Source organism: Macaca mulatta, chromosome 1 (genome assembly GCF_049350105.2).
Source record: "Macaca mulatta isolate MMU2019108-1 chromosome 1, T2T-MMU8v2.0, whole genome shotgun sequence".
NCBI lineage: Eukaryota > Metazoa > Chordata > Mammalia > Primates > Cercopithecidae > Macaca > Macaca mulatta.
Window position 1 is genome coordinate 130,972,920 of NC_133406.1, and position 27,577 is coordinate 131,000,496.

Genomic DNA, 27,577 nt, shown 5'->3' on the forward strand with positions numbered 1-27,577 from the left:
CAGGGCAGGAGGGTCTCTCTGCACAAAGCAGCTGGGAGTCCAGGCAGCCAGCTCCAGCAGGTAAGTCAGCTGGGTCCCCAGCGACTCAGAGCCCCAGCTTCTGCCCTCCCACAGAGCTCTCAGGGCCGTGGCAGAAAGCAGAGCCTCCCACTGGTAGGAAGGTCACAGGCACCAGGAGCCAAAGCAGGTAGGCGTGGGGAGTGGAGCAGGCAGCTGTAGGGACTTCTAAGGCAGAGCAGGGGCGTTCAGGGCCCTGTGAGAGTTCCCAGTGGGCTTCTGGAATGGTATAGGGGCTGGGGCAAAACTAGCCTCCTGCTCACTGTGTAAGCTGCCTTTCTTCAAACCAAATAGTTGAGGCCACAGGAATGTGAGTTTCTGGCCCTTCTGAATTACGAATGGGAGCAGCTTGCTTTGTTCCCTTGTCCTGGCTTTGTTATCCCAGAGCTGGGGCAATGGGCTATATATAGCCCAGGCGGGCTGCTTGGGTCTGCCTGTGGGCCCCCAGCTGGCATGGCCAGGCAAGACAAGAGAGCCACTGTCACCCTTTCACACACCTACCTCAGTTTTGACAGGGTTTCCTGTAGCAAGATTAATGGGATTAATCCCAAGCCCTCACTGAAAAACGGAGCATGTGGCCCCTTTTTCCTTGGTACCATGCTCCAGCAGGCCCAAGGAAGTCACTGCTCAGGGACTAAGGAAGCTGAGGTGAGATAAAGGCTCCTAAGTGACAGCCCAGTTCACACTCCAGCTCTCAACCTCCCAAAGAAACATAAAGCACTGCCAAGGAGTCAGGGCTTCCGACTTCCACCAGGCCACATTGTCTCATCTCCCTTACCATCCTTGTATTTCTGTCTTCCAAAGGATGGAACAGGCATAATCATATAATCATGTCCCCCACCCTACCTTCTGGGACCATCACAAAGATAAAAGAGATCACCTATAGGGAGCATTTTAACCTCCTAGGAGAGAGCCACTAAACGAACAGAAGCTGTTATTAAAGTAGAGGGTTTGTAGATTGCAGATGAAAGGCAGCAGTTAAATAAACAGCCTGAACATCAGCCTCCCCTGCGAAAGGAACTGGCTATTAGGGCAACAGTGGGAGCTCCACAAAGGGACTTCAAGATTTTCCTCCTCTCCTCTGCCCTGCTGGCTATCTCCGCCCTTTGGAGGTACAGCAGCAAGATGGTATGCAGTTGGTCTCCCCATGTAGGGGTGGCTGTAACGAGAGAAACTGCTGTTAATAAGTCCCCAACCTGTGCTAGGGATAGAAGCTAGGGGCTCTTCTGGATTAAATACAGCCTCTCCCTTTCCACAGAGTCCTTTGTAGGGATCAGAAGTGCTAAGAGGCTTTTAAAACTGTTCTGGCTCTAAGCCAGTCCTACCTCAATGATTTCAAGCAGGAACATATTTGTAAAGGAGGATCCTGGCCCTTGCTCTGCAAGCTTGTGTGATTCAGACTCCATTTTCCACCTGCCCCTTGAGCCTTTTCTAAGTACCCCTCCCTTCACCTACCTGTTCACAGGCTCTGTGACTTGCTAACTGGAGGGAGCAGCCTAATTTGGAAGGAAAAGCAGAAGTGTGTATCAGGGAGAACCATCAGAGGTGGGGTTCAAGCCCCAGGAAGAAGACTGAGGAAGAGTCCTAAGCCCTCCCCAGAGATGCTTTATTACATGGTTTCATCAGTCATCAGTGATGGGTTCCTATGCCCATGCAAGGAGACAGGAACATCTGTGTGGTACACGGCACTGCTCCCCTCTCAGCTCCACAGTCAGATGGGGGCAGGGCGATGAATGGGTGCTTGGCTTCCCTGCTGTTGGGCAGGCTCTGAGATCTCAGCGGACAGAAATGAAAGCAAACAGGGACGCAGGAATGTTCAGGCATCGGTGACCTCCATGTTCTGCAGCCTGCTTTCTAGGGTGACGTCTCTTGCTGCCGCTTTCTTTTTGCTGCCCTCATGTTGCTTCTTCTGCTTCTTGGATGGCTCCTGGTCAATGGGCGCAGGCTTCACAAAGGGGATCAGTTCTTGCAGTCCTGGGAGGGAAGAGTCAACCAAATGACCTATTGTTTCTGGGGAGAATTCAACAAGACAATGATCCCTTTGAACAGAGGGGTCCCTTTGATAGGCACCAGTTTCCTTTATTCTTTTCTTCCCTAGTCTGAATCTTAGCAGCATTTCAGTATCATACCTGCACTGGCTACTTTCTCAACCAGGCCCCCTGCCCTGCCCAGCCCGAGAGGGCAGACAAGAGTTTCAGGGGCTGTGTCAGAACAAAAAAACCTGGTATATCCCGAAAGGGGCCTGCGATTTTGAAGAATGTGAAGACAGAAAAGAGGAGGGTGATGAGATGAGCTGGGAGTTTTACCTGGCGGCATGAACTCCTTCAATTTCTCAGGCACAGTGATGCCCTTCTCTGTCTGGTAGTTCTCCAGGATGGCGCAGATGGTACGGGTAGTGGCGCACATGGTAGCATTGAGCATATGGACAAACTCCACCTGGAAAGACAGGGTCCCAGAGGGGAAGTCGGGCTCAACTCTCAGCTGGTCCTACTGACGGCCAGGAACCATCCATTCAACCAGACTTCCCCAACCACAACTGTCCAAATCGAAATGATGGGTTCGACCCCTTAGCAACTTTTTTCTGAATTTGAATTAGTTGGTATTTTTTGCCTGTTAGATAACTGCAGAAAGATCCCTCATGTCTCCATGAGTGACAAGTGGTAGTTTCTGGTATTTTGAGGAGTTGGGCCCTTTGAGGGAAGGAAGAAACTACTATTGTGGCCTTTCCTTTTCACTCCTTTCAAGCCCCTGACTTGGAAAAGAGTAGGGCCTGAGAATTGGGTTTGAAGAGAGCAGCTTACAACCCAGACCTTCTTGGGTGAGAAGAGGGAAGCCTCCAACTTGTTCTGTGTAGATAAATGGAGATTATTCTTTCTCTGGAGTTAAGAAAAACAAAGCCAGAAAGAGAAAAGCTAGAATTACCTTATAGAAGAGAGCTAGATTCAGGTTTCTAGCTAAAAGAACTCAGTCCTGACTCAGTACAAGGCATTTTCAGATTCCTTTTTTGGTCTACATTGAGAAGCTCAGATTTTCCCATGATGCTCGGGACCAGTGCACCCCAAAGGCTGAGAAATAAGATGGACGGGCCGTGTACTGAAGGTTCTGTTTCCCACCTCCCTGGGGGCCATCTACCTTGTCCATCATCTTCTTGGTTTGCCCATATCGGATTCGAAGCCGGCGAGCCTGGTAATCCGTGCAATTAGAACAGGAGACCAACTCACGGAAGGCTCCTGAGCCCGGAAACCAGGCCTCCAGGTCAAGCTTCTTACTGGCAGCATGATTCAAAGAACCTGTAAGGAAAAACCCCTAGAACTCATGAAGGAGGGATGGTATTTCAGAAGGCTAACCTTTAGCAAGCCTGGAGAATTCTTTAATTCATGGCCTGTCTCCAGAGGTGAAATCACATCCAGATATTCTTAACACCAAATACTCCCCAGTGAGAAGAGGGTAATAGTTTAATTAATGTGGGCAATGACTCGACTTGTGATCTGTTTCTCTGTGTGGCAGCTCAGCTGGTGAGGGTGGCGTCTGTGGGATGCAGGAAAGGGAGGCTGGGAAGAGGCTGGGTCCCATACCTGAGACAATATTCACGATGTGGTAAGGAATGCCCAGGGACTGGTAGAATTCCTCCGCGGTGGTAATCATCTCTTCAAACATCTCCCACGACTTGTTGTCATGTGGTGATGAGTACACAAACTGTTCAATCTGCAGAGAGGGACCCAAGGAGATGGTGACAGTGGTATAGGGTGAATAAAGGACTGAAGAGGGAGACATCCTTGCCATGAAGACCCGTTTCCACACCACTGGGAGGCAGACGAGGCTGGGTCCCCAGCAACTGGGACTGGACCACAAAAGCAAATGCTTATGGCGCTAGCTTCCCATATGTGTGCCAGCCCTGTTCTGAGTGCTTTATATATATTGACTGGGATCATCCTCACAACAGGCCACAATAGGCCTGGCGAGGCAGGCACCATTACTGTTATCCTCTTCGTACAAAGGCAGAAATGGAGCACTGGGGGCTTATGTATTTTGCCCAACGTTACACAGCTGGTGAGTGGCAAAGCCACAGCCTGGTTTCAGGGTGGATACTCCACACCACTCCAGCACGCACTTCCCCAGAAACACAGAGGTAAGCAATGAGAGGAAAAGCTGGAGCCAGGATGGGCCTCAGCAACACAGATCCCATCTCTCGTCTAACGCTTCTGGAGAGAGAGAAAGGTCCACTCCTTACCCTGACCCATCTACTCACCTTCTCAAACTGATGGACTCGGAAGATGCCACGGGTGTCACGGCCGTGGGAGCCCACCTCCTGACGGAAGCAGGTAGACAGGCCAGCATACTTGATGGGCAGGTCCTCCGGCCGGAGCCACTCATCCCGGTGCAGGGCAGCGATGGGCTGCTCTGAGGTGGCAATCAGGTACTTCTCATCATAGGAGTTGTCATCAGACTTTTCACTGCCTTTGCCAATCACCTGTGGAAGGAAGGAGCCATACCAGTTAAGAGGAAGAGGGGAGGACCTTGGCTAGAATAAGAAACCACAAAAAAGATATCAGTGATAGTGCAGGAAAAACTTCCTTTAATCCCTGCCTGGGAGTGGGGAGAGAATACTAAAAAGATAAAGGAAAGGCTCAGTCCACCTTGGGGTCCCGGACAGAGATCAAAGAAATGTAAATTAAGAGGAAAGAATATTTTCCACTTACCTTTTTTTTTTTCTTTTGAGACAAAGTCTCACTCTGTTGCCCAGACTGGAGTGCAGTGGCACAATCTCAGCTCACTGCAACCTCCACCTCCCAGGTTCAAGCGATTCTCCCGCCTCAGCCTCCTGAGTAGCTGGGATTACAGGCATGCACCACCATGCTTTTTTTTTTCCGTATTGTTAGTAGAAACTAATTTTTGTATTGTTAGTAGACACAAGGTTTCACCATGTTGGCCAAGCTGATCTGGAACTCCTGACCTCAGGTGATCCACCTACTTCAGCCTCCCAAAGTGATGGGATTACAGGCATGAGCCACTGTGCCCAGCTATTTTCCACTTATCTAATAAAGAAAACTCATCCATGATGAATAATGGTCAATGCTGGCAGGTATGCAATAAACCTGTGCTGGTAGCCACATAAATTAATCCTTGCGAGGTGTTTACTAAACACCGATGTGGAGCAAAAAAGGACACCAGTCTCTGCTTTCTTGGTGCTTATAGGTTAGTGGTTATGATCCTTAAAGAATATACTTTGCTGTTCAGCTAAAGAAAATAAAGCAAAAAAAAAAAATTCAGACAGGACAAAATTCACTGTAACATTATTTATGTAATATTATACAACCATAAAAATGAAGACCATGCAGTAACACAGAAAAACACTTTTGATATAATGCTACATAAAAAGGCCACCGGGCACGGTAGCTCATGCTTGAAATCCCAGCACTTTGGGAGGCCTAGGCAGGCAGATCACCTGAGGTCAGGAGTTCAAGACTAGTGTGGCCAACTTGCTGAAACCCCGTCACTACTAAAAATACAAAAATTAGCCAGGTGTGGCCAGGCGCGATGGCTCACGCCTGTAATCCCAGCACTTTGGAGGCCGAGGCGGGTGGTTCACCTGAGGTCAGGAGCTCGAGACCAACCTGGCCAACATGGCGAAACACCGTTTCTACTAAAAATACAAAAAAAAAAAATTAGCTGGGCATGGTGGTGGATGCCTGTAGTCCCAGCTACTTAGGAGGGTGAGGCAGGATAATCGCTTGAACTTGGTGGGTGGAGGCTGCAGTAAGCCGAGATTACGCTACTTCACTCTAACCTGGGTGAAAGAGTGACACACTGTCTCAAAAAAAAAAAAAAATCAGCCAGATATGGTGGCGACGCCTGTAATCCCAGCTACTTGGGAGGCTGAGGCACAAGAATCACTTGAACCCAGGAGGCAGAGGTTGCAGTAAGCCAAGATCGTGCCACTGCACTCCAGCCTGGGCAACAGAGTGAGACTCTGTCTCAAAAAATAAATACATAAATAAAAATAAAAATAAAAAATAATGCTAAGTAAAAAGGCAATTTAGGTACATGGCAATAAGTATGTGAAAACAACATATATATGAAAAAAATCCCAAAGTGAATATTTTAAGATGACAATTGTTATATTAGGTCAATGGGAAAGCAGGTTATTCCCTCTGCCATTTCTAAATTTTCTGTTATGTAGCAGTATTTTAATTAAAAAAAAAAAAAAGGAAGAAAGTTCCTCTGGGTCAGTGTTTAGAGCCCGGAAAACTACCTCGCTACCTGGCAGGAGGAATGTAGCCACTGTGGGGCCATTCACATACAACATAGGAAAGCTCAAGGGCTGTGCAGCCTAATATGGTATAGCCAGCCACATATGACTATTGCAATTAAATCGGGTGGGCGTCGTGGCTCACACCTATAATCCCAACACTTTGGAAGGCTGAGGCGGGTGGATTGCTTGAGCCCAGGAGTTTGAAATCAGTTTGGGCAACACAGTGAGACCCTGTCTCTATAGAGGAAATTAATTTAAAAATAAAAAATAAAAACAAATTAAATTAAATTAAAATGTAGTTCCTCGGTTGCATCAGCCACATTTTCAGTGCTCGAGTCACACGTGGCTCATGGCTGCCATGCTGCATCATGCAGACCCAGAACATTTCCATCAGTGCAGAGAGTTCTATTGGGCAGCGCTATATTCATTCTCCAGAACTGAGGCTTTTATCAGACAAGAAGTACCAGCCAAAATTCTTCACTATTGAAACCTGTGATTCTTCCTGCCTGTGGGTCCAAGAAGCGTCTGGATAAGAGATGGAGAACGCAGGACTCAGGGAGCACCGGCTACCTAACGATTTCCATAATACTCCACATAGGTTTCTCCCTAGTGTTACCTGCAGTGGATATTTCTAATGTTCTTTAATAATTATCTAATCTTAAGGGTTGAAATTAGAAAAAGAAAGAAAAGGTAAAACAGGTTTTAGCCAGTAAAGGAACACATTCCTCCCTTCGTTAAAAGAAAGCAGAGGTCAAGGTTATACTAATGCTCAGGGTTTAGGGAGAACACTTTGTTTCCCAGTGCACCTTGAATGAAAACTTAACTTTTACCTCATCAGCAGAAACAATGGAAAGATTGTTCTAATTACTGAACCATCTCCCTGTATAAATTAGATGAGTCCAACAGCAGTTGTCTAACTCTACCTCCCCTGTCTGGAGAGGAAATAAGCCAGTAGGAACGAAGTCCCTATTTCTGACAGAAGAGTTGAAAGGGAGGAGCAAACGAATAGTAGACACTGCTGCATTGGACAGCTGTTAGCAGAGACGCTCTAGAAATCTTGAGTGCCGAACACAGAGTGGGGTGCTGTTATTGGTGTTAGAGCCAGTTGATCAGAATGACCTTCTGAACCTTGACTTGAATTGTCTGGCTCTCCCTGACACGGTCCATGGTTGAGAAGGAGCCACAAACTGGAAGCCACCTCCATCCCAAGGCAAGTATGTCTCACCCTGTGGAAGCTTCCAGTCTGGGGTTAGGAGTGGGAGGACACGGGAAGCGGGCTAGGAGATCAGTGCCACTTCTGTAATTTCCTTTTGTCCAAGCACCCAGGAATGGGCTTCTTTTCTAAGCTCATGGTGTTGAAGTGTACTTGATTTAGATTCATCATACAGATTACCCAGGGAAAGGTAAAAGAGGCTCTGCAGCTGCACTGTCTAATATGGTAGTCATTAGCTACATGTTTAAGTTAAAATTAATTAAAATAAAAAATGTGCTTCCTCCGTTTTACCACCCACATTTTAAGTGCTCAAGAGTCACAGATATAGAACGTTTCCATCATCACAGAAAGTCCTATTGGACAGCACCACTCTGCATCACTGAAGTTAAGCTACATAACTTAAGTCATTCTGTCACCTGACCCAGGCTACTCACCTTATAAAGTTCTTCATCAAACTGGCTGAGCTGTGCCACCTCCTGCATGACCTCCTTTCTCATGAAAAAGGGGGTATAAATGGGAGTGTAGCCCCGACTTCCCAAGGTGCGAAGGGCATACTGGATGAGAGCCTGTTCCAGGAACACCAGGACCCCCTAGAGGAGCAGAGACACAGAACTGTGTGACTGGGTCATGTCACTGTCATGCTCAGCTAGCACTGACACCCAAAGGCACCTGGGCCGACAGAACAGGACTACCCAGGGGCGCACAGGAGGCCAAAAAAAAACACCACAGATCACAGCAACTGACCTTCTGAACCTTGAGATTCATTCTGAACACTGAAGCCCAGCGAACTATCCAGACACACAGTTAAGAGAATTCTCTTGATGTTCTCAAAGCACTTTGGGCCTACACAAACCAGGGTGCTTCTGACAGTGGATTTTGATTCTTTGTTACTTGTCTGACTATCCAATTATACTGAGCTACTTAAAGGCAGAGACTGTTCTGATTCAGTCAGCAAAACATACATTCATTATGGAGGACCACTTAGTGGCTTTTGTTCTATGGAATCCTGATAAGCCCTCTCTTGCTTTAGAAAGAGAATTGCATCTAATTGCCAATACATTTGCAGAAAGGCGAGTACAACTGGTAGATTTGGGGGCCTCTTTAAGTAGGTTATGTCTCTCCGCAAAAAAAAAAAAAAAAATTTGTTTCTTCTTCATAATCCTATCCTCACTGGCTCCCAGCTCTTACCTTCAAGAAGTACCCTCGACTCCCAGCCACCACGGCCCCCTTTTCGCCTTCAAAGCCATCTACCATCACCACCAGGTCCACATGAGAGTACTTCTTCCTGACAGTACAATCACCCCAAATCCTCTCTACTTTGTTGTCCGCATCCTAAGGAAACAGAGCAAGAAAGAAAGATACATGACATGTGATTTTATTTTTTTATTTTTAAATGAAATTATTTATTTATTTACTTTTTTGAGACAGGGTCTTACTACTCTGTCATCCAGGCTGGAGTGCAGTGGCACAATCTTGGCTCACTGCAACCTCAACCTTCCAGGCTCCAGTGATCCTCCCACCTCAGCCTTAGCTGGGACTACAGACAGGTGCGCGACACTATGCTCGGCTAATTTTGTATTTTTTTGTAGAGACTGGGTTGTGTCATGTTGCCCAGGCTGGTCTCCAATTCCTGGGCTCAAGTGATCCTCCTGCCTAGGACTTCCAAAGTGCTGGGATTACAAACGTGAGCCACCGCGCCAAGCTTGATATATGATTTCTTAATTCTACAACCACCGTCTTTCCAAACTTTATTCCACGAGCAACTTAGCTTTGTGACATCATCGCTTAACTTAAACACTACTGTGTCTCATAACTAGAGAAGGCAACTTGCTACTCAATGGAGAAGTCATAACTTACAAAGTTTGAGAAGTAATTCTAGCCATGAAACTGGGAAGGATGATTTTCCAAGAGGTCTACGGTATTCTCTTGGTTTTTTTGTTTTTTTTTTTTTACCCTTTTAAATTACCTCTCAAATCCTGCACAAGGACAACTCTTCCCAGACAATCCACATTGCCTGGGGTGCAGAGGAGAATGTAGATTTTTTTTTTTTCCAGGCTCTCATTGGTCCCAGGGCCACATGAGGGCGGACTCGGGGCCCTGACCTCCTGAGTCTGCTCATGGTCTGTGCTCTGCAGCCTCCTGCACACCCCAGCCTGCAGTGAGTTTAATGTTCACCAGGGAATGAATGAAAGAGGCACAGATGGGCCCTGCTCTGGCTGGGGTGTCAGGGAACAAAGGCTGGGCTCCGAGCAGCTTTGTGCAGGGGAAGCTCCCGCGCAGCAGGAAACTTTTATCATGCAGATTTCCCTTCGACCTGCAGCTTCTCAGCGGGGTGTGGGTGAGGGGGTTAGGTTGATTTAGCAGATCCCTCCTACAAGACGCCTGCTACCACAGGCAACTGCAGTGGAGGACAGCAGCCCTATTTAGAAGAGATTTCTGTGCCAGGAGTCTCCTCCTACTTGCTGTCTCTGCTACTTCCCAATCAGACAAGGATCTGACTCCTGCAATTCTCAATTGGTGGACAGAGGAAATATACAAAGAGCCTGCTTCTGACAGAGAGTGCCAGTGTTCCACAGATCTCCTCCCGTCCCCGCCCCTGCAGAGACAACAGCCACCTACCTCATCGTTACTGATGGGCACAGAAGGGTGCAGAAGGTTCCCAATCTCTCGGAGGTTCTCAAATCGCTCTGCTTCCAGCTTTATCCGCTCTGCGTCACACTTCAGGATGGCTTCGTCAATGAGGAGTCGGACTTTTTTGATTTGTGAGACTTTCAGGTTCTGTAGATGAACAGGCCAGGCCCATAAGCAGGACAGCGAGGCAAGGACAGCACAGGAATAAGATCTGGTTACCCTAACCCTGTTGTGCTCTAAAGAGAGCCCTTGCGATAGCATTTTAAAAACTGGAAACGAAGACTTTTAAGAACTGAGATTGATTTCACACACGGATATACACAGTCTTGCTCTACAAATCCATTGGCATTTTTCCTTGGTGGTGCTTGAGGCAGAGATGGATAGTTCTGGCCACTCCTATTGTTCCCATACATCGCAGAAATGTTAGTACTGCCGCTCTTATGAGAACTTTCCCTTAATCTGCAGTTTCTGATTTTCTTGACTGAACCAAGTTAGCACTCTATTGATATGCTGCATTTAACTGTTCTCCAGGAAGATTATAAATTTATTAGGAGTAAGAGATTTGTCTGAAGCATATTTTTGGATTCTGTATTGCAGCTGTTTCAAACTGCGCTCTTACTTCTTTGAGGCGAGTGCTTTAGCAGTAGGGCCAGGCAGGCTCAGGCCCCCAATCGGAGCCCTTCAAGCACAGCAACTTTGCTTTTTTGGTTTATGTTCTTGCTATATGTTAAGGGTTTCAAGAAAGAGTTCAGTGACTAAAAAACTCAAAAATTACTCCTCTTGCCCAGCACACTAAATATTTACTGTATTACAGTAAGTTGAAGTTTCTTGCCTTTGTGTAACAAAGGGTAGAAAAGGGAGCTATATAAACCAAACACAGTTCCTTTCCTTTTTCTGTTCTTCCTACCCTTGATTCTCCCACTCCATCTGTCTCCATCTCCGCTGTCTAATAAATACTCAAATATAGAATATAACAAGAATGGGTGGGGACATTTCCCAGCAGCAGAAATGAAAGGATGTCACAATGCTGTGCACAGCAGCGTGTGAGCACTTGCTGTCTAGGAATAAAATTAAGACAAAACAGCAGAGATCCTAACTTAGAAAAGGACTCTAACTTACAGCTAAAGCATCTGCAGTAAGGTCATCGAAATTCAACACATTCTCTGGGACAGACTCATCATCTTCCACTGGCTCTTTTTTCTGCAGGAAGGAAAAAAACCAACACAAATCAATAAAAGAAAATCTCTGGCATTGTTTTATAAAATAAACACCAAATTAACGTATTATATAAACGAATCGCAGAACTTCCTACATAAATTTTTCTAAAAGATACAACATGTGGAAAAAAATTAGTACACTGGAAGCCAGAAGTCAAAGTGTCAAGCCCCTATGCTGCCACTTAATAGCGTTTTGGTCCTAAAATCAATTAATCTGTCTGGGTCAGAGAATTAACATCCTGAAGAATACGAGAAGAATGTCACTCCCTGTGCGTAGGTCTTCATAGGAATCAGAAGAGAATTGATTTGAAATGCTCATGAGCTACAAGCCCGGGAGAGGCAGCACAGTGCTCAGGAGCAAGCCCTGGGGCAGACACACTTGTGTGTGGATTCTTTTTTTTTTTTTGGAGGGAGTCTCACTCTGTCGCCCAGGCTGGAGTGCAGTTTGCGTGCTCTCGGCTCACTGCAACCTCCACCTCCCAGTTTCAAGTGATTCTCCTGCCTCAGCCTCCCAAGTAGCTGGGATTACAGTAGTGCGCCACCACATCTGGCTAATTTTTTTGTTTGTTTGTTTGTTTGTATTTTTAATAGAGACAGGGTTTCATTACGTTGGACAGGGTGATCTCAAACTCCTGGTCTCAAGTGATCCCCCACCTTGACCTCCCAAAGTACTGGGATTACAGGCATGAGCCACTGCACCCACCCCAAGTGTAGATTCTTATCTACCTGCTAACAACAATCCCAGCATTGAGGCTAAGGGGGAAAGATGGATGGAGCGGATGACATATCAGACAGCCAAGGAAAACAAACAAACAAAAAGTCACAGGATCTGGAACTAAGTTTAGAACAATCAATGCAATTTGACATAACGGCAGGGGTGTAACCAGGGCTGGATTTTGTTCTCTCTAGTTTCTCTTCTCATCCTTCTGTATGATAATTCTGTTAAATCATCACTTGTAATCCTTGCACAAAACCAGGTGAATTTAAGAAGATCCCTTAAAGAGTTAAATTCTTCTTAAATTAAAAAGAGTTGGCAGGGCACTGTGGCTCATGCCTGTAATCCCAGCACTTTGGGAGGCTGAGGTGAGTGGATCATGAGGTCAGGAGTTCAACACCTGCCTGGCCAAGATGGTGAAACCCCTTCTCTACTAAAAATACAAAATTAGGCAAGCATGGTAGCAGACACCTGTAATCCCAACTACTCAGGAGGCTGAGGCAGAAGAATTGCTTGAAATCGGGGGGCAGAGGTTGCAGTGAGCCAAGATCATGCCACTGCACTCCAGCCTGGGTGACAAAGTGAGACTCCGTCTCAAAAAAGAAAAAAAAGAGTTGGCCGGGTGCAGTGGCTCATGCCTGTAATCCCAGCACTTTGAAAGGCCAAGGTGGGCGGATCACGAGGTCAGGAGATCGAGACCATCCTGGCTAACATGGTGAAATCCCGTCTCTACCAAAAACACACACAAAAAAATTAGCCGGGCATTGTGGCAGGTGCCTGTAGTCCTAGCTACCCAGCAGGAGAATGGAGTGAACCTGGGAGGCGGAGGTAGCAGTGAGTTGAGATCGCACCACTGCACTCCAGCCTGGGCGACAGATTGAGACTCTGTCTCAAAAAAAAACAAACAAACAAACAAAAAAAAAGACAAAGACAGTTAGTCAGGGCCATTATAATATATATGAGACTTCAACAAAACTTGCATAAGAATGTTTAGCATCTGCTTTGTAAGTATAAATAAAACAAAGTATAGCCAGATACAATGGCTTGCAACTGTAATCGCAGCTACATGGTAGGCTGAGGTGGGAGGATCACTTAAGCCCAAGAGTTCAAGACCAGCCTCGGCAGCAGAGTGAGACCCCATATCTAAATATATATATTTTAAATTAGCCAGGCATAGTGGAGTACACCTGTACTCTCAGCTACTTGGGAGGATGAGGCGAGGGGATTGCATGAGCCCAGGAATTAGAGGCTGTGGTGAGCTATGCTTGTGCCACTGTACTGCAGCCTGGGTGACTTAAAAAAATTAGCCAGGCACAGTGACATGTGTCTATAGTCCTAGTTACTTAAGAGGCTGAGGTGCTTGAGCCAAGGAGTTGACTTGGTTGAGTCAACTTAAGAGGTTGAGGTGCTTGAGCCAAGGAGTTGGAGGTTGCAGTGATCTATGATCATGCCACTGCACTCTAGCCTGGGCAACAGAGCAAGACACTGTCTCAAAAAAAGAAGAAAGAAAGAACAAAAGGACTAAATCTCCTAAATGTAAGGCACAGAAATCCTTTAGGTTCATTACACATTCTCATACGATCAAAATTCTAACTATAACTCCACTCACACCCTTCAGTGACTCAGAGAAAAATCATCTTAAAAAGCTAGAAAAATCTGGCCAGGTGCAGTGGCAACATAGGGAGACTCCATCTCTATGAAAAAAAAAAAAAAAAATTAGCCGAGTGTGGTGGCATGCTACTAGGGAGGCTGAGGCAGGAGGACTGCTTGGGCCCAGGAGGTTGAGGCTGCAGTGAGCCATGATTGTGCCACCGTACTCCAGCCTGGGCAACAAAACGAGACTTTGTGTCAAAAAAAAGAAAAAACGTTGGAGAAATCTGAAACTATCAGAATAAGTCTTGATAAGAACAAACAGACTACAGAGGTAGGGAAAAAATGGACTAAATCTCAAGATTTTTGCAATGGCATCATAGGCAGGGTGATATGTTAGCAAGATAGTTGCCAGGCTCCCTTGCTATTTGATAGTCCCCCAGGGCAGCAAATTCAAGTTCAGAGCTCAAAGTTTGACTCTGCAACTAAGTTAGAGTATGATTTTAAGCAAGCTCTTTAATTTCCTAAGCCGATTCCCTTACCCATGAAATAGGGCTGACAAATGTACTATCTGCACTCCAGCTTTGCAGTAAGGATGAAAACCAAAATGAGATGTCTGTGAAAGTATCTGAATGTTTTCGAGTGCTCTACAAATTAAAGCACTATCATTACCATTTCAATGGCAGCGGGAGTGAACACTGCCTGCATGAGTAGCAACAAAATCAGATCTAAGAATGTTATTGTAAATGACAACACTCACAATCCCATCTTCTTGCTACAAAAAACACCCAGCTGGCACTGACTGTACATAGGTCCCAAAGAACACCCAGGGAGGAGTATGCATGGGAATTAACATAAGTATGGGGTCTCTAGCATGCAAATGACTAAGTCCCACAGAAAGAAACTGGATGATTATCAATACCACTTTCCACAGCTAAAAGTGTTACACGCTGAAAGTTTAACAAAATATTGTCAAAGAGAAAGATGTCGACTGTCATGAAGTCAAGTGTAAGGTGCTAGAATCCCAAGGTCATCTTTTTATGCTCTTTACTGGTGTGGTTCCAAAGTTCTATAATGTTTTTTGTTGCTGTTGTTTAGTTTTGAGGTTTACAACTTAAAAAGTATCTAGATTGTAAAGTGCATTTAATTAATTCATTGTTGTTGTTGTTTTTTTGAGACAGGGTTTCACTGGAAACCCAGGCTGGAGTTCAGTAGCGCAATCTTGGCTCACTGCAACTTTTACCTCTTGGCTTCAAGTGATCTCCCACCTCAGCCTCCTGAGTAGCTGGAACTACAGGCGCCGGCCGCCAAGCCTGGCTAATTGTTTTATTTTATTTTTGTAGAGACGGGGTTTCACCATGTTGTGCAGACTGGTCTTAAACTCCTGAGATCAAGCAATTTGCCCACCTCGGCCTCCCAAAGTGCTGGGACTACAGGCGTGAGCTACTGTACCTAGCTATAATATGTAATGTAATATGATTAAGGAGCTAAACAGGTATTTTTTTTTTTTTTTTTTTTTTTTGAGACGGAGTCTCACGCTGTTGCCCAGGCTGGAGTGCAGTGGCGCGATCTCGGCTGACTGCAAGCTCCGCCTCCTGGGTTCACGCCATTCTCCTGCCTCAGCCTCCTGAGTAGCTAGGACTACAGGCGCCCGCCACCACGCCCGGCTAATTTTTTGTATTTTTAGTAGAGATGGGGTTTCACTGTGGTCTCGATCTCCTGACCTTGTGATCCACCCGCCTCGGCCTCCCAAAGTGCTGGGATTACAGGCTTGAGCCACCGCGCCCGGCCCTTAAACAGGTATTTTTAAAGAAAGGTTAAAAACATGAACTATTCTGGATACCAAAGCAAAAGCTGAGCTGAAACGTGATATTTTTCAGGCATAGGAAGAATTTTTTTTGGATGAAGGCCAGTAACATTACTAGCCATCCATTATGACCCACAATTGCTGAACAACTACATGTTCTTGACACTATGCCAAATTTTCTACATTTAAAAGAAATTTAGTTCTATGCATAACCATTGCTTGGCATTTAAATTTAAAAAAAAAGTTCTAACAATTCCATTCTATAGGTTTAGTATTGTCATTTTATAGATGAGAACACTGAGGCTCAGACATTAACTTGCCTAAAAGTCACATAACGTAGCAAGATTTGAACTCTGAATCTGCACTGTTTTCATTCTGGAGCACAACTACACTGAGACGACAAATCTGAAATCTGCCATTAAAAAAGATGACTGATGGAATTTATATTTCTAATGTAAGATAGAATAGACAACAAACGGCTAGACAACAAAGAATCTTACCTGAACACAGAAGATGGACTTGTGGTAAAGTATATGAAAGTGCCTCCAAGTTCCCTGCCTCCCTATCTTTTCAAAATAATATGTTCCCCTTTGGTAAGAAATTGAACATCTTGTAGACTTAAACACTGAGTTAGAACTTCTGTGAACACTAGCTAAGAGCAAGATCAAATATCTCTGCTCAAGCTCTCACGGCTGTTTGTTCCTCAGTTCTCTTACCTTCATTTTCTCTCCGATCGTCTTGCTGCATAGGTTCTTCAGCTTGTTCAAGTTGTCTGCCCGAAATCTACCTAGGAATAAAGAATCCAAGAATATACCAAACAAATGCCCATAATTAAGATACTCTCTTCTCCTGATCTTGACTTCTTAGTACTGATCTCAGGTTAAGGACTAAATGCCGGCAGAGCTGAAGGATCTGCCTCATGAAGCTTTATAAACTCTTAGAGCTTTATTTATTTATTTATTTATTATTATTTTTTGGAGACGGCGTCTTGCTCTTGTTGCCCAAGCTGGAGTGTAGTGGTGCAATCTTGGCTTACTGCAACTTCCGCCTCCCAAGTTCAAGCGATTCTCCTGCCACAACCTCCCGAGTAGCTGGGATTATAGGTGCCCGCCACCACACCTGGCTAATTTTTGTGTTTTTAGAACAGACGGGGCTTTACCACGTTGGCCAGGCTGGTCTCGAACTCCTGACCTTGGCCTCCCAAAGTGCTGGGATTACAGGCGTGAGCCACTGTGCCCGGCCTAATCTTAGAGCTTTAGAGCCCCAAATGTAGTTGGCATACAATGGTGACTACAATGGTGTCCCCAGCATTTGGTGACAAGGAAAAGACCATTCTGAGGTTAAAATTTAAAAGTATCAGAACATGTATGACACCACTATAGAGTGACACATCTGGAAAACTTGGAAGACACTCAAGTAACTAACCTGCCCAATGATCTTAAAACTCATTTAAGGAAACTAGGTGCTATGCACAGGACTCTATAAAGAGTGCAGTCATGATTGCTACCTCTCCATGCTAGAAATGGCTAATGTTACCCTTTTACTTTGATACAATGCTCATCTGGCAGCCTTGAGAATAATTTAGTCTCTTATAATTTGGTTTCCTTTGGGAGAAGACAGTGCACTAACTAGTCAACACATTCGCCCAAATTAATATATTGGTATCATGGATCATCTGTCTAACTCTGATTGGTAAAATTTGGACCTCTTGAATCTAAACATTAGGGGCAATATGATAAAATTCAAGCACAAGCTTTCTTGTTGCTGTTGAGACAGGGTCTCCCTCTGTCACCCAGGCTGGAGTACAGTGGCACAACCTCAGCTTACTGCAACCTCTGCCTCCTGGACTCAAGTGATCCTCCCACCTCAGTCTCCCAGGCAGCTATGACTACAGGTGTGCGCCACCACACCTAGCTAATTTTTTTAATTTTTATTTTTGTAGAGATGGAGTTTTGCTGTGTTGCCCAGGCTGGTCGCAAATTCTTGGGCTCAAGCGATCCACCCATTTTGGCCTCCTAAAGTCCTAGAATTACAGGTGTGAACCATGGCATCCAGCCAAACTCAAGCTTTTAAGAGGCAAAATTGATGACTAGAAATGAGATAGCACCTACAGAACCATTCTTTAAGGTTTTACCAAGGAGCTTTCCTCTTTGATATCTCTTTAACAAAACTTGATGCAAAATGATATCACTATTTTCTCATTCACTTATTCACATTGATAAAAGTATAGAGATGGATAATAGATTAGTGGTTGCTAGGGGTGAAATGGAGGCCAAAGGGAGTGGACTACAAAGAGGCAGCAAGAAGGATCTTTGTGGTGATGAAACAGTTCTGTATCTTGAGCATGGCAGTGGTTACGCAAATTTACACATGGTAAGATTGCAGAGAACTACACACGCACGTGTATAAAACTGACAAAATCTGAATAAGGTTTGTGGATTGTAGCAATGTCAATTTCTTGGTTTTAATATTGTACCAGAGTTATATAAGATGTTATCATTGGGGAAAACAGGATCTTTCTACTATTTTTCCAACTTCCTGTAAATCTATAATCATTCTGAGATTCCTTCCTATTTGCAAGGCACCAGGGTAGGTATTGGGAGCATAAAAGAAAATAAGGCCAGGTGTGGTGACTCATGCCTGTAATTCCAGCACTTTGGGAGGCTGAAGTGGGTGGGTTGCTTGAGTCCAGGAATTCGAGACCACAGCCTAGGCAATGTGGCAAAACCCTGTCTCTACCAAAAAAAAAAAAAAAAAAAAAAAAATTAGCTGAGCATGGTGGTGTGTGCCTGTGGTCCCAGCTACTTGGGAGGCTGAGGTGAGAGGATCACTTGATCCCAGGAGGCAGAGGCTGCAGTGAGCCGAGATCATTCCACTGCACTCCAGCCTGGGTGACAGAACAAGACTATCACAAAAGAGAAAAAGAAAAGAAACAAAAAGAAAATAAAACAAAACCGAATATTGTAACAATGCTGAATGTTTCAATCAATGAATATAGTATATCCCTTCATTATTTTTAATTTCTCTCAGCAATGTTTTATAGTTTTCAGTGTATGAGTCTTAAATGTTATTTATTAGGTGTATCTCTATGTACGTGGTGCTTCTAAACTGTTACTTGTATATAGAAGTACTTTTGATTCTGTGTATTGTATCCAGTGATTTTGTTAGTTATTTAATTTTAATAGTTCAGATTCTGCATACACAATCAAGTGATCTGCAAATAATGACAGTTTCTTCCATTCCAATCTTTTATATCTGTTTCTTGCCTTATTCATACTGCCTGGGACCTTTGGCATGATGTTGATTAGAAGAGGTGATAACAGACATACTTGTCTTGTTCCTAACCTCAAGGGGAAAGCATTCAACATTTCATCATTAAGAAAAATGTGGCCGGATGCAGTGGCTCACACTTGTAATACCAGCACTTTGGGAGGCCAAGGCGGGCAGATCACGAGATCATGAGATCGAGACCATCCTGGCCAACATGATGAAAACCCCATTTCTACTGAAAATACAAAAATTAGCTGGGCATGGTGGCACGTACCTGTAGTGCCAGCTACTCAGGAGGCTGAGGCAGGAGAATCGCTTGAACCTGGGAGGTGGAGGTTGCAGTGAGCTGAGGTCGCACCACTGCATTCCAGCCTAGCAACAGAATGAGATTCTGTCGAAAGGAAAGGAAAGGAACGGAACGGGATGGATGGGATGGGATGGGATGGGACGGAACAGGACAGGACGGGGGAAGGGAAGGGGGAAAGGAAGGGGGAGAGGAAGGGGGAGGGCGAGGGGGAGGGGAAGGGGAAGGAAGGGGAAGGGGAAGGGGAAGGGGAAGGGAAGGCAAGGCAAGGCAAGGCAAGGCAAGGCAAGGCAAAGCAAGCATTTTTCTGTAAGTATCTACTATCAGATTAAGGAAGCTCCCTTCTAGTCTCAGTTTATTGCATTTTTATCATGAGCAATTGACTCTCCACATTAAAAAAATTTTGATCTATCTCACATAATACACCAAAATTAGTATTAAATAAATCTTATACCTAAACGTAAAAGGTAAAGAAATAAAATGTTTACAAAAAAAAAAACCAGAGAATCTCTTCTGCAGGTTAAGACATAACATGATTTTCAAAACAGAATACTAATTCTGTGATTTATCTATTGTGTTTTGGAAACACAATAGACAAATCACAGAAGAAAAGTCAATAAATTAGACTTCATTAAAATTAGGAACTTCTATTCATCACAAGACTGAAAGAATGAAAAGGCAAGCCACAGAATAGGAGAGGAGATCTGTGGTATCTGTATCTCACAGGTATTCTTCTATCCACTCTATATAAATAATTCCTACAAACCACTAAGAAAAGGACAAATAAAAATTGGTCAAAAGGCTTGAACAGGTACTTCTCAAAATAGGCCATCCAATGCCATCAACTTATGAAAAAGCGCTCAATATCTTTAGTCACCAAAAAAATGCAAATTAAAATAACACTGAGATACCACGATATATCTACCAGAATGGCTAAATTAAAAGGACTGCCAATGTCAAGTATTGGCAAGAATGCCAAGCAACTGGAACTCTTAGATATTGCTGGTGGGAATATCAATCATTACAACCACTTTGGAAAACTACTTGGTATTATCTACTAAATCTAAACATGTGCCCACCCTATGATCCAGCAATTCTACTCCTTGGTACATACCCAACAGAAATGAGTGTTTATGTCTACCAATAGACGCACATAAGAATGTACACATGTTCTTATCACAAAATGTAAGTATTTGAGGTGATGCATATGTTAATTAGCTTGCATTTAATTATTCCACATTGTATTCATAAATCATAACATTACATTGTACCCTATAAATACATACAACTATAATTTGTTAGTTGGCAAACATTTTTTTAGAAAGAGTCTCTAGAAGCTTATTCATAATGCCCTCAACCGGTAACAACCCAGTTTATCTAAACGTCATGAAGTAAATAAGCCAGTAGAATTGATTGGCATATTTACATAATGGAGTATTATATAGCAATGAAAAGAACCAACTACTGCTACATGTTAGTAACATGGATGAATCTTACAGACATAATCTTGAAAGAAAGAAGCCATGCCAGGCCCTGTGGCTCACGCCTGTAATCCCAGCACTTCGGGAGGCCGAGGCGGGTGGATCACAAAGTTAGGAGATCAAGACCATCCTGGCTAACATGGTGAAACCCCGCCTCTACTAAAATACAAAAAAAATTAGCCGGGCGTGGTGGTGGGCACCTGTAGTCCCAGCTACTCGGGAGGCTGAGGCAGGAGAATGGTGTGAGCCTGGAAGGTAGAGGTTGCAGTGAGCCAAGATCGTACCACTGCACTCCAGCCCAGGCGACTAAGCAAGACTCTGTCTCAAAAAAACAAAAGAAGCCATATACAGAAGTATATACTACATAAGTCCATTTATATGAAGTTCAAAACCAGGCAAAGGAATTTATGGTGATAGAGGTAAGAATACTATTATTTTTGGAGGAGGGGCTGACTGGGAGGTGGCGTAAATCTGCTGGTGTGCTGTAAATGTCTTATATTTTGACCTAGGTGTTACATTGGTGTATAGATTTAGAAAACTCATCAACCTGTATACTAAGATTTGTGTACTTTACTGTTTATATGTCAATAAAAATAAGTTTCCAAAGGGTATATACAGGAATAGTATAAATGCTGTAAGAGAGTTGTAAGATAATATAAGGAGAGCACTCAACAAATGAGGTGGCACTACGAGAGTAGTTGAGTGGCAAAGAGGGCTGACGGAGTGGGAGCGGCACACCCTGATAAGGAACATGCCAGGAAGAGGCAACAGTCACAGAGTGTGAAAGAGTCTAAGAGCAGCAGTAACAAGCTAGAGCAAAGAGCGGGAGGTCCTGTGCGGGGAGTGTAGACGGCGAGGCCAGGAAGGCATGGGGGGCTTTGTAAAGTGTATTCAGAAATTTGGATTTTTATGTTTTAAGGCTGTACTGTCCAATATAGTAGCTTTCAATACCATGTGACTATTAGCATTTGAAATTTGAAATGAGCACCTGAACAGAGTGGTGTTTTAAGTATAAAACACACTTTGGAGTTTGAGAACTTGTACAAAAAAAAAAGTAAAATATCTCAGTAGTTTCAGTAATTTTTTTTTTTTTTCAGACAAAGTCTCACTTTGTCCCCCAGGCTGGAGTGCAATGGCGCGATCTCGGCTCACTGCAACCCCTGCCTCCTGAGTTCAAGCAATTTTCCTGCCTCAGCCTCCCGAGTAGCTGGGATTACAGGCACCCGCCACCACGCCTGGATAATTTTTTTTTTTTTTTTTTTTTGAGACAGAGTTTTGCTCTGTCACCCAGGCTGGAGTGCCGTGGCATGATCTCAGCTCACTGCAAGCTCTGCCTCCCGGGTTCACGCCATTCTCCTGCCTCAGCCTCCCAAGTAGCTGGGACTACAGGTGCCCGCCACCATGCCTGGCTAATTATTTTTGTATTTTTAGTAGAGATGGGGTTTCACCATGTGGGTCAGGCTCATCTCAAACTCCTGACCTCAGGTGATACACCCGCCTCAGCCTCCCAAAGTGCTGGAATTACAGGCGTGAGCCACTGTGCCAGGCTAGTTTCAGTAATTTAAAAATAATGATTATATGTTGAAAATATAATTTGGGGGCTGGGCGTGGTGGTTCACACCTGTAATCCCAGCAGTGTGGGAGGTCAAAGTGGGAGGATCACTTGAGTCCAGGAATTCAAGACCAGCCTGGGCAACAAAGTAAGACTCTATCTCTACAAATATTTTAAAATTAGCTGGGCATGGTGGTGCACATATGTGGTCCCAGCTACTTAGGAGGTTGAGGTGGGAGGACCACTTGAGCCCAGGAGGTCCAGGCTGCAGTGAGCTGTGATCATGCCATTGCATTCCAGCCTGGGCAACAGAATAAGACCCTGTCTAAAAATAATAATTTATTTATATATATATATATATAAAAAACTTTTGGGTATATAAGACTAGGTTAAATAAAATATATTACTAAAATTAATTTCATCTGTTTCTCTTTATATTTTTTAGATTGAATACAAACAAATTAACAATTACAGACTATCGCCAACTTATAATGGTTAAACTTTATGATCAATAGTAATAAATTCCATGAGATATTCAACACTTTATTATAAAATAGGGTTTGTGTAACACGATTTTTTCCCAACTGCAGGTTAACGTCAGTGTTCTGAGCACATTTAAGGTAGGCTTGGCTAAGCTATGATATTCAGTAGGGTATGTGTATTACATGCATTTTTTACTTACAAGATTTTCAACTTATGATGGATTTATTGGGACATAAACCCATCCTAAGTCAAGGAGCATCTGTACACATGAAGCTAACATTCTATTCCTATAGTGCTGCTCTAAAGCATGTCACTGCAAAACTTAAGCCTTCAAGTAAAATGATTAGATTTGCATTTTAGAAAGATTATATGCCCTGGTGAGACTGGGTTAAGATTTAAAGCAGACATAAAGCTATTCCAGCTGCTGGGGCAAACAACGAAAAGGACCTGTTTTAAAACATGTACAGTAAAGGTTATGAGGAAATAACAGCTTTAGGCTGGGCATGGTGACTCATGCCTGTAATCCCAGCAATTTGGGAGGCTGAAGTGGAAGGATCTCTTGAGACCAGGAGTTTGAGGACAGCCTAGGCAACATGGCGAAAATGCATCTCCACAAAAAATGCACTCATTAGCCAGGCATGGTGGCACTGTGCCTGTAGTCTCAGCTACTCAGAAGTCTAAGGCAGGAGGATCATCTGAGCCTGGGGAGATTGAGGCTGCAGTGAGCTGTGATCATGCCTGGGTGACACAGTGAGGCCTTGTCTCCAAAAAAAAAAAAAAAAAAAAAAAAAAAAAAAAAGGCCGGGCACGGTGGCTCACGCCTGTAATCCCAGCACTTTGGGAGGCCGAGGCGGGCGAATCACAAGGTCAGGAGATCGAGACCATCCTGGCTAACACAGTGACAGTGAAACCCCGTCTCTACTAAAAAATACAAAAAATAAGCCGGGCGCGGTGGCGGGCGCCTGTAGTCCCAGCTCCTTGGGAGGCTGAGGCAGGAGAATGGCGTGAACCCAGGAGGTGGAGCTTGCAGTGAGCCAAGATTGTGCCACTGCACTCCAGCCTGGGCGACAGAGCAAGACTCTGTCTCAAAAAAGAAAAAAAAAAAGATAGGAAACAACAACTTCAATTTTCAATTTATAGTAAAAACAACAACAACAACAACAAAAACCCAACTAGGATAGAGCTTTTTGAGGGAGGATAAAATTCTTCTGGTTTGCAGCAGACTTCCAGATACATGGAAATCTAGCTGCTTCGGGAGTGGGGCCAAGACAACTATGCCCAAGTGTAGGCTCATTATGCTACACTGAATTAAAAAGAAGAAATCACAGTTCAAATCCCTGGAGTTGGAAGAGTTGTAAGTTCCAATGCGGTATTATGACTCCAAGTTATACTGGACTCCTCTGTTCTCCAAGGAACCCTAGTGTACCTTATAAGTCTACAGGAAGACAAACTGGTACAGTTGTAGTAGAGGGCTTGGTGAAGCTTGCTATGTGTCCTCAATTAGGGAGCATGATCTGAGTTCTTAATGTGGCCCTGTTTATAAGCCCTTGTTCCAGCCAATGAGAGAAGAACTCCATCCTCTGATCTGAAGTTTAAGGTGTCAAAAACCTTGATATGAATCTGTTAGTGTCCACCTTGGGCAGTTGGGAACTTGGGAAAAAACATAAATTCCATTTGGATACAAAGAGAACATTGGAAAGGTTTGTCAAATAGAAAAGAATCAAATTAATAGATGCATTTGGAAATAAACTACTGGCCCAGCATGGTGGCTCACACCTGTAATCCCAGCTCTTTGGGAGGCTGAGGCGGGCGATCACTTGAGGTCAGGAGTTAGAGTCCAGCCTAGCCAACATGGTGAAGCCCCATCTCAACTAAAAAAAAAATATGAAAATTAGCTGGGTGTGGTGGTGCACGCCTGTAGTCCCAGCTACTTAGAGGCTGAGGCATGAGAATCTCTTGAAACCAGGAGATGGAGGTTGCAGTGAGCTGAAATGGTGCCACTGCACTCCAATCTGGGCAACAATGACAGACTCCATCTCAAAAACAAAACAAAACAAAACAAAAAAAAGAGAAATGACTTCACATTTGGGATTAAGTTTTTTAAAAAAAGAAAATAAACTACGTAAACTGCTTTTCATAAAGAATGTAGGCCAGGCGCGGTGGCTCACGCCTGTCTGTAATCCCAGCACTTTGGGAGGCCGAGGCGGGCGGATCACAAGGTCAGGAGATCGAGACCACGGTGAAACCCCGTCTCTACTAAAAATACAAAAAATTAGCCGGGCGCGGTTGTGGGCGCCTGTAGTCCCAGCTACTCGGGAGGCTGAGGCCGGAGAATGGTGTGAACCCGGGAGGCGGAGCTTGCAGTGAGCCGAGATCGCGCCACTGCACTCCAGCCTGGGCGACAGAGCGAGACTCCGTCTCAAAAACAAAACAAAACAAAACAAAAAAAAGAATGTAAAGTGCCCTGAACACAGAAAATATTCACGCCTCCAACAAACCTTTATCAAGGCCTTACCAAGGACCAGGTACAGTGCCAGGTACTGGGATTTTATGTATAAATGTGTATATGTATATCCTAAGAACTGGGATATACAGATGAATAAACTCAATCCTTGTCCCTGAAGAACTCACCACCTACCTACTTGTCAGAGAAGGGACAAATCCCTCAGATGTGGGCATTATACCCAAAAGACTAGCTAACACATTCAAAGTCATTTAGCACTGGCTAAGGGCTGGACTGACACAAAAATCTGATACTCCTGACTTCAGATTCAGTAGAACAATGCTCATGCTAGTTTTATCCTAAACAAAAAATGTGGCAAAATTAAATTCCATTGCAACTCGAAACTTTAGGTCAAGTGTGGAATCTCACAATCAAACAAACTACAACAATAGAGGGCCTAAGACATACAGAATCAGCACAGAACTCAAGTTAAACAAATACTCTTTTGACATCCAAGATCCTTATAAGGAAGGAGACCACTACTACTCCTGCTGCCCTCCTCCCCCCACCTTGCCTAGTTCCCAAGACAGGAGGAAACAGAGAAAGAAACAAAACTAAGATAAATAGCCAGACAACCTTGGCACCACCACCCGGCCCTAGGAGTTAAAAAAAAGTAATAATAATAACATCAATCCCTAACCTAAACTACTTATCTGTAAATCCCAGACACTGTATGAAAAAAAAAGCATTGTAAAACTTTTTGTTCTGTTAGTTGATGCATGTAGGCAAGAGTCATGTTTCCCACGCTTGCTCGATTTATCACTACCCTTTCACGTGGACCCCTTAAAGATGTAAGCCTTTAAAAAGGCCAAGAAATTCTTTTTCGGGGAGCTCGGCTCTTAAGACGCGAGTCTGCTGACACTCCCAGCCGAATAAAAAAACCTCTTCCTTCTTTAATCCGGTGTCTGAGGAGTTTTGTCTGCGGCTCGTCCTGCTACACTTATAAACAGGAGAAAATCAATTTTCCTAATAGAAATCCATCACACTCTTGGATAGCGGCTGCCTTTGCAGTGTACTGTCATCAACCTAGCTCCCAGATGGTTGCAGACCTATTGCATCAGACAAATCGAATCACATGTACTTGACAGCATCCGCCCAACCAGTGACCACTCCAGTTAATATAGGCAGAGATTTACGGGCAGAGGGTTCTATGATTTTATTCAGCTTCATGAAAGATGCTCGACATGACTCCAAGATCCGGCAGTTCTAGGTTCTAGCAATGTCTTTAAAGGAAAACGTCCACAAATCACAATTAAACAGCCTCAATCATTACAATCTTTTTCTCGCCTCCTCACACCCCTCACGTCTGATCTACCACGGAAAAGACTTTTCCGATTCTTAAAGGTATGCCCATAGGTCGGGGGATGGCCTTCCCAAAAGCTTCAGGGTCATTTCTTTTGGCCAAGAGCGGCCTCCAACGCCCCGAAATGCTTCCGATATGGAAGGAATGAATCTACTCTGTTGCAAAAGTGACATAGTTTCCGGAAGGAGCCTTTGATCCTACCAAAACAAAGGAAAACCACTCTGGCTTTGCTGAAGATGAGAAAAAGACTGGGGGGGACCAAAGATTCGTGATAGAAAAGCTGCCTCGACCCCACAACCTCCCGCCACTGCAGGCTCTGGCAACTCCTGGGGCAGGAAGGTTTGACAGCTCCCGATGGGCGTGCGTACGCACACAGGCAACGAACGGAACTGAGCACGCGTGGAAGGGACCTCGCACCGCCCGGGTGGAGGAGAAAGTGGGACGACCCCGGCTACCAGGCTGTGTTTTCGCGGATGGGGAGAACCTCGGAGCCACCGCACCTTGGGAGGGGGTTTGACGAAGGGTGGAAGCTGTGGCCTCAGGAGCGGTGGCTGGATTTGAGAAAGTTGGGTTTAGGATCAAGGAGGTAACCCGCCCGTGCCGGTACTTACATCGTCGCCACTCGCTGTCTGCCTTCACCAGCTGGTCCACTAGTCCCGGGTCCTTGAAGCGCTTCTCCTGCGTCTCTCGAATGAGGGCTGGGTCCCCTCCTTTATCCACCCGAAACAAATCCAGATCCAGCACCATCTTTCCTCCCCGGCCAACTCTCACGTAAGCGAGGATCGCGCCGCAGCACTCAGCCTGTGACCGCGGCACTGCGCCGGCGCGCTGACCCGCCCTTCCTGCGCAGGCGCGGCTGCAGCCCGCCGGCGACCCCTCTCGACCGGAAGCGGCTTGTTGGAGGCGGGGCCGCGGAGGGAGGGGAGGGGAGAGTGGGTAGGCGTGGGACTATACGTCTGGTTCCTTTGCCCTGGCTCTGCCCTTCTGCAGGAACTGTGATCGCCCCATAAAAGTGTGAATGCCTCAGTTTCCTCCTCCTGTCTCAGGCTAGGCAGAGAGAGGCCTGTCCCCGCATCCCTAGCTTAGAGGCCGGTGCCGTCACCAGATGCCCGTTTTCCTCTCACTAGGTTGGGTCCTTCTACTGGGCTCTTTCCCTGAACCTCCGCAGTCTTCTCCATCTTGATACAAGAGGATGGCA

The 27,577-nt window shown here is 44.9% G+C and overlaps 1 protein-coding gene across 2 annotated transcripts; it reads right to left on the reverse strand.

Annotated features, from left to right (window-relative positions):
- Positions 1 to 1,646: 1,646 nt before the first annotated feature.
- Positions 1,647 to 27,184, reverse strand: SARS1 (seryl-tRNA synthetase 1). 2 transcript variants are annotated; one of them, XM_028830693.2, is made up of 12 exons: positions 26,991 to 27,184; positions 16,200 to 16,270; positions 11,274 to 11,354; positions 10,143 to 10,301; positions 8,712 to 8,855; positions 7,958 to 8,113; positions 4,307 to 4,528; positions 3,633 to 3,762; positions 3,190 to 3,347; positions 2,868 to 2,933; positions 2,364 to 2,493; positions 1,647 to 2,031 (listed from the first exon to the last, which is right to left on the reverse strand). In XM_028830693.2, exons 1-12 carry the CDS (start codon positions 27,124 to 27,126, stop codon positions 1,874 to 1,876), a joined length of 1,611 nt encoding a protein of 536 aa, XP_028686526.1. In that variant the 5' UTR covers positions 27,127 to 27,184; the 3' UTR covers positions 1,647 to 1,873. The 2 variants fall into 2 exon arrangements, with proteins under 2 accessions (XP_028686526.1, XP_028686528.1); XM_028830695.2 differs by lacking the exon at positions 2,868 to 2,933.
- Positions 27,185 to 27,577: the final 393 nt, after the last annotated feature.

Bases quoted from the DNA above. Each gene is read 5' to 3' on its own strand.
- SARS1 (XM_028830693.2), bottom strand. From the start codon at position 27,126: ATGGTGCTGGATCTGGATTTGTTTCGGGTGGATAAAGGAGGGGACCCA. The intron at 8,856-10,142 runs GTAGGTGGCTGT...CTGTTTCCTTAG, and splicing joins TGCCCATCAGTAACGATGAG to GATGCGGACAACAAAGTAGA. The intron at 8,114-8,711 runs GTAAGAGCTGGG...CTGCTCCTCTAG, and splicing joins GTCGAGGGTACTTCTTGAAG to GGGGTCCTGGTGTTCCTGGA.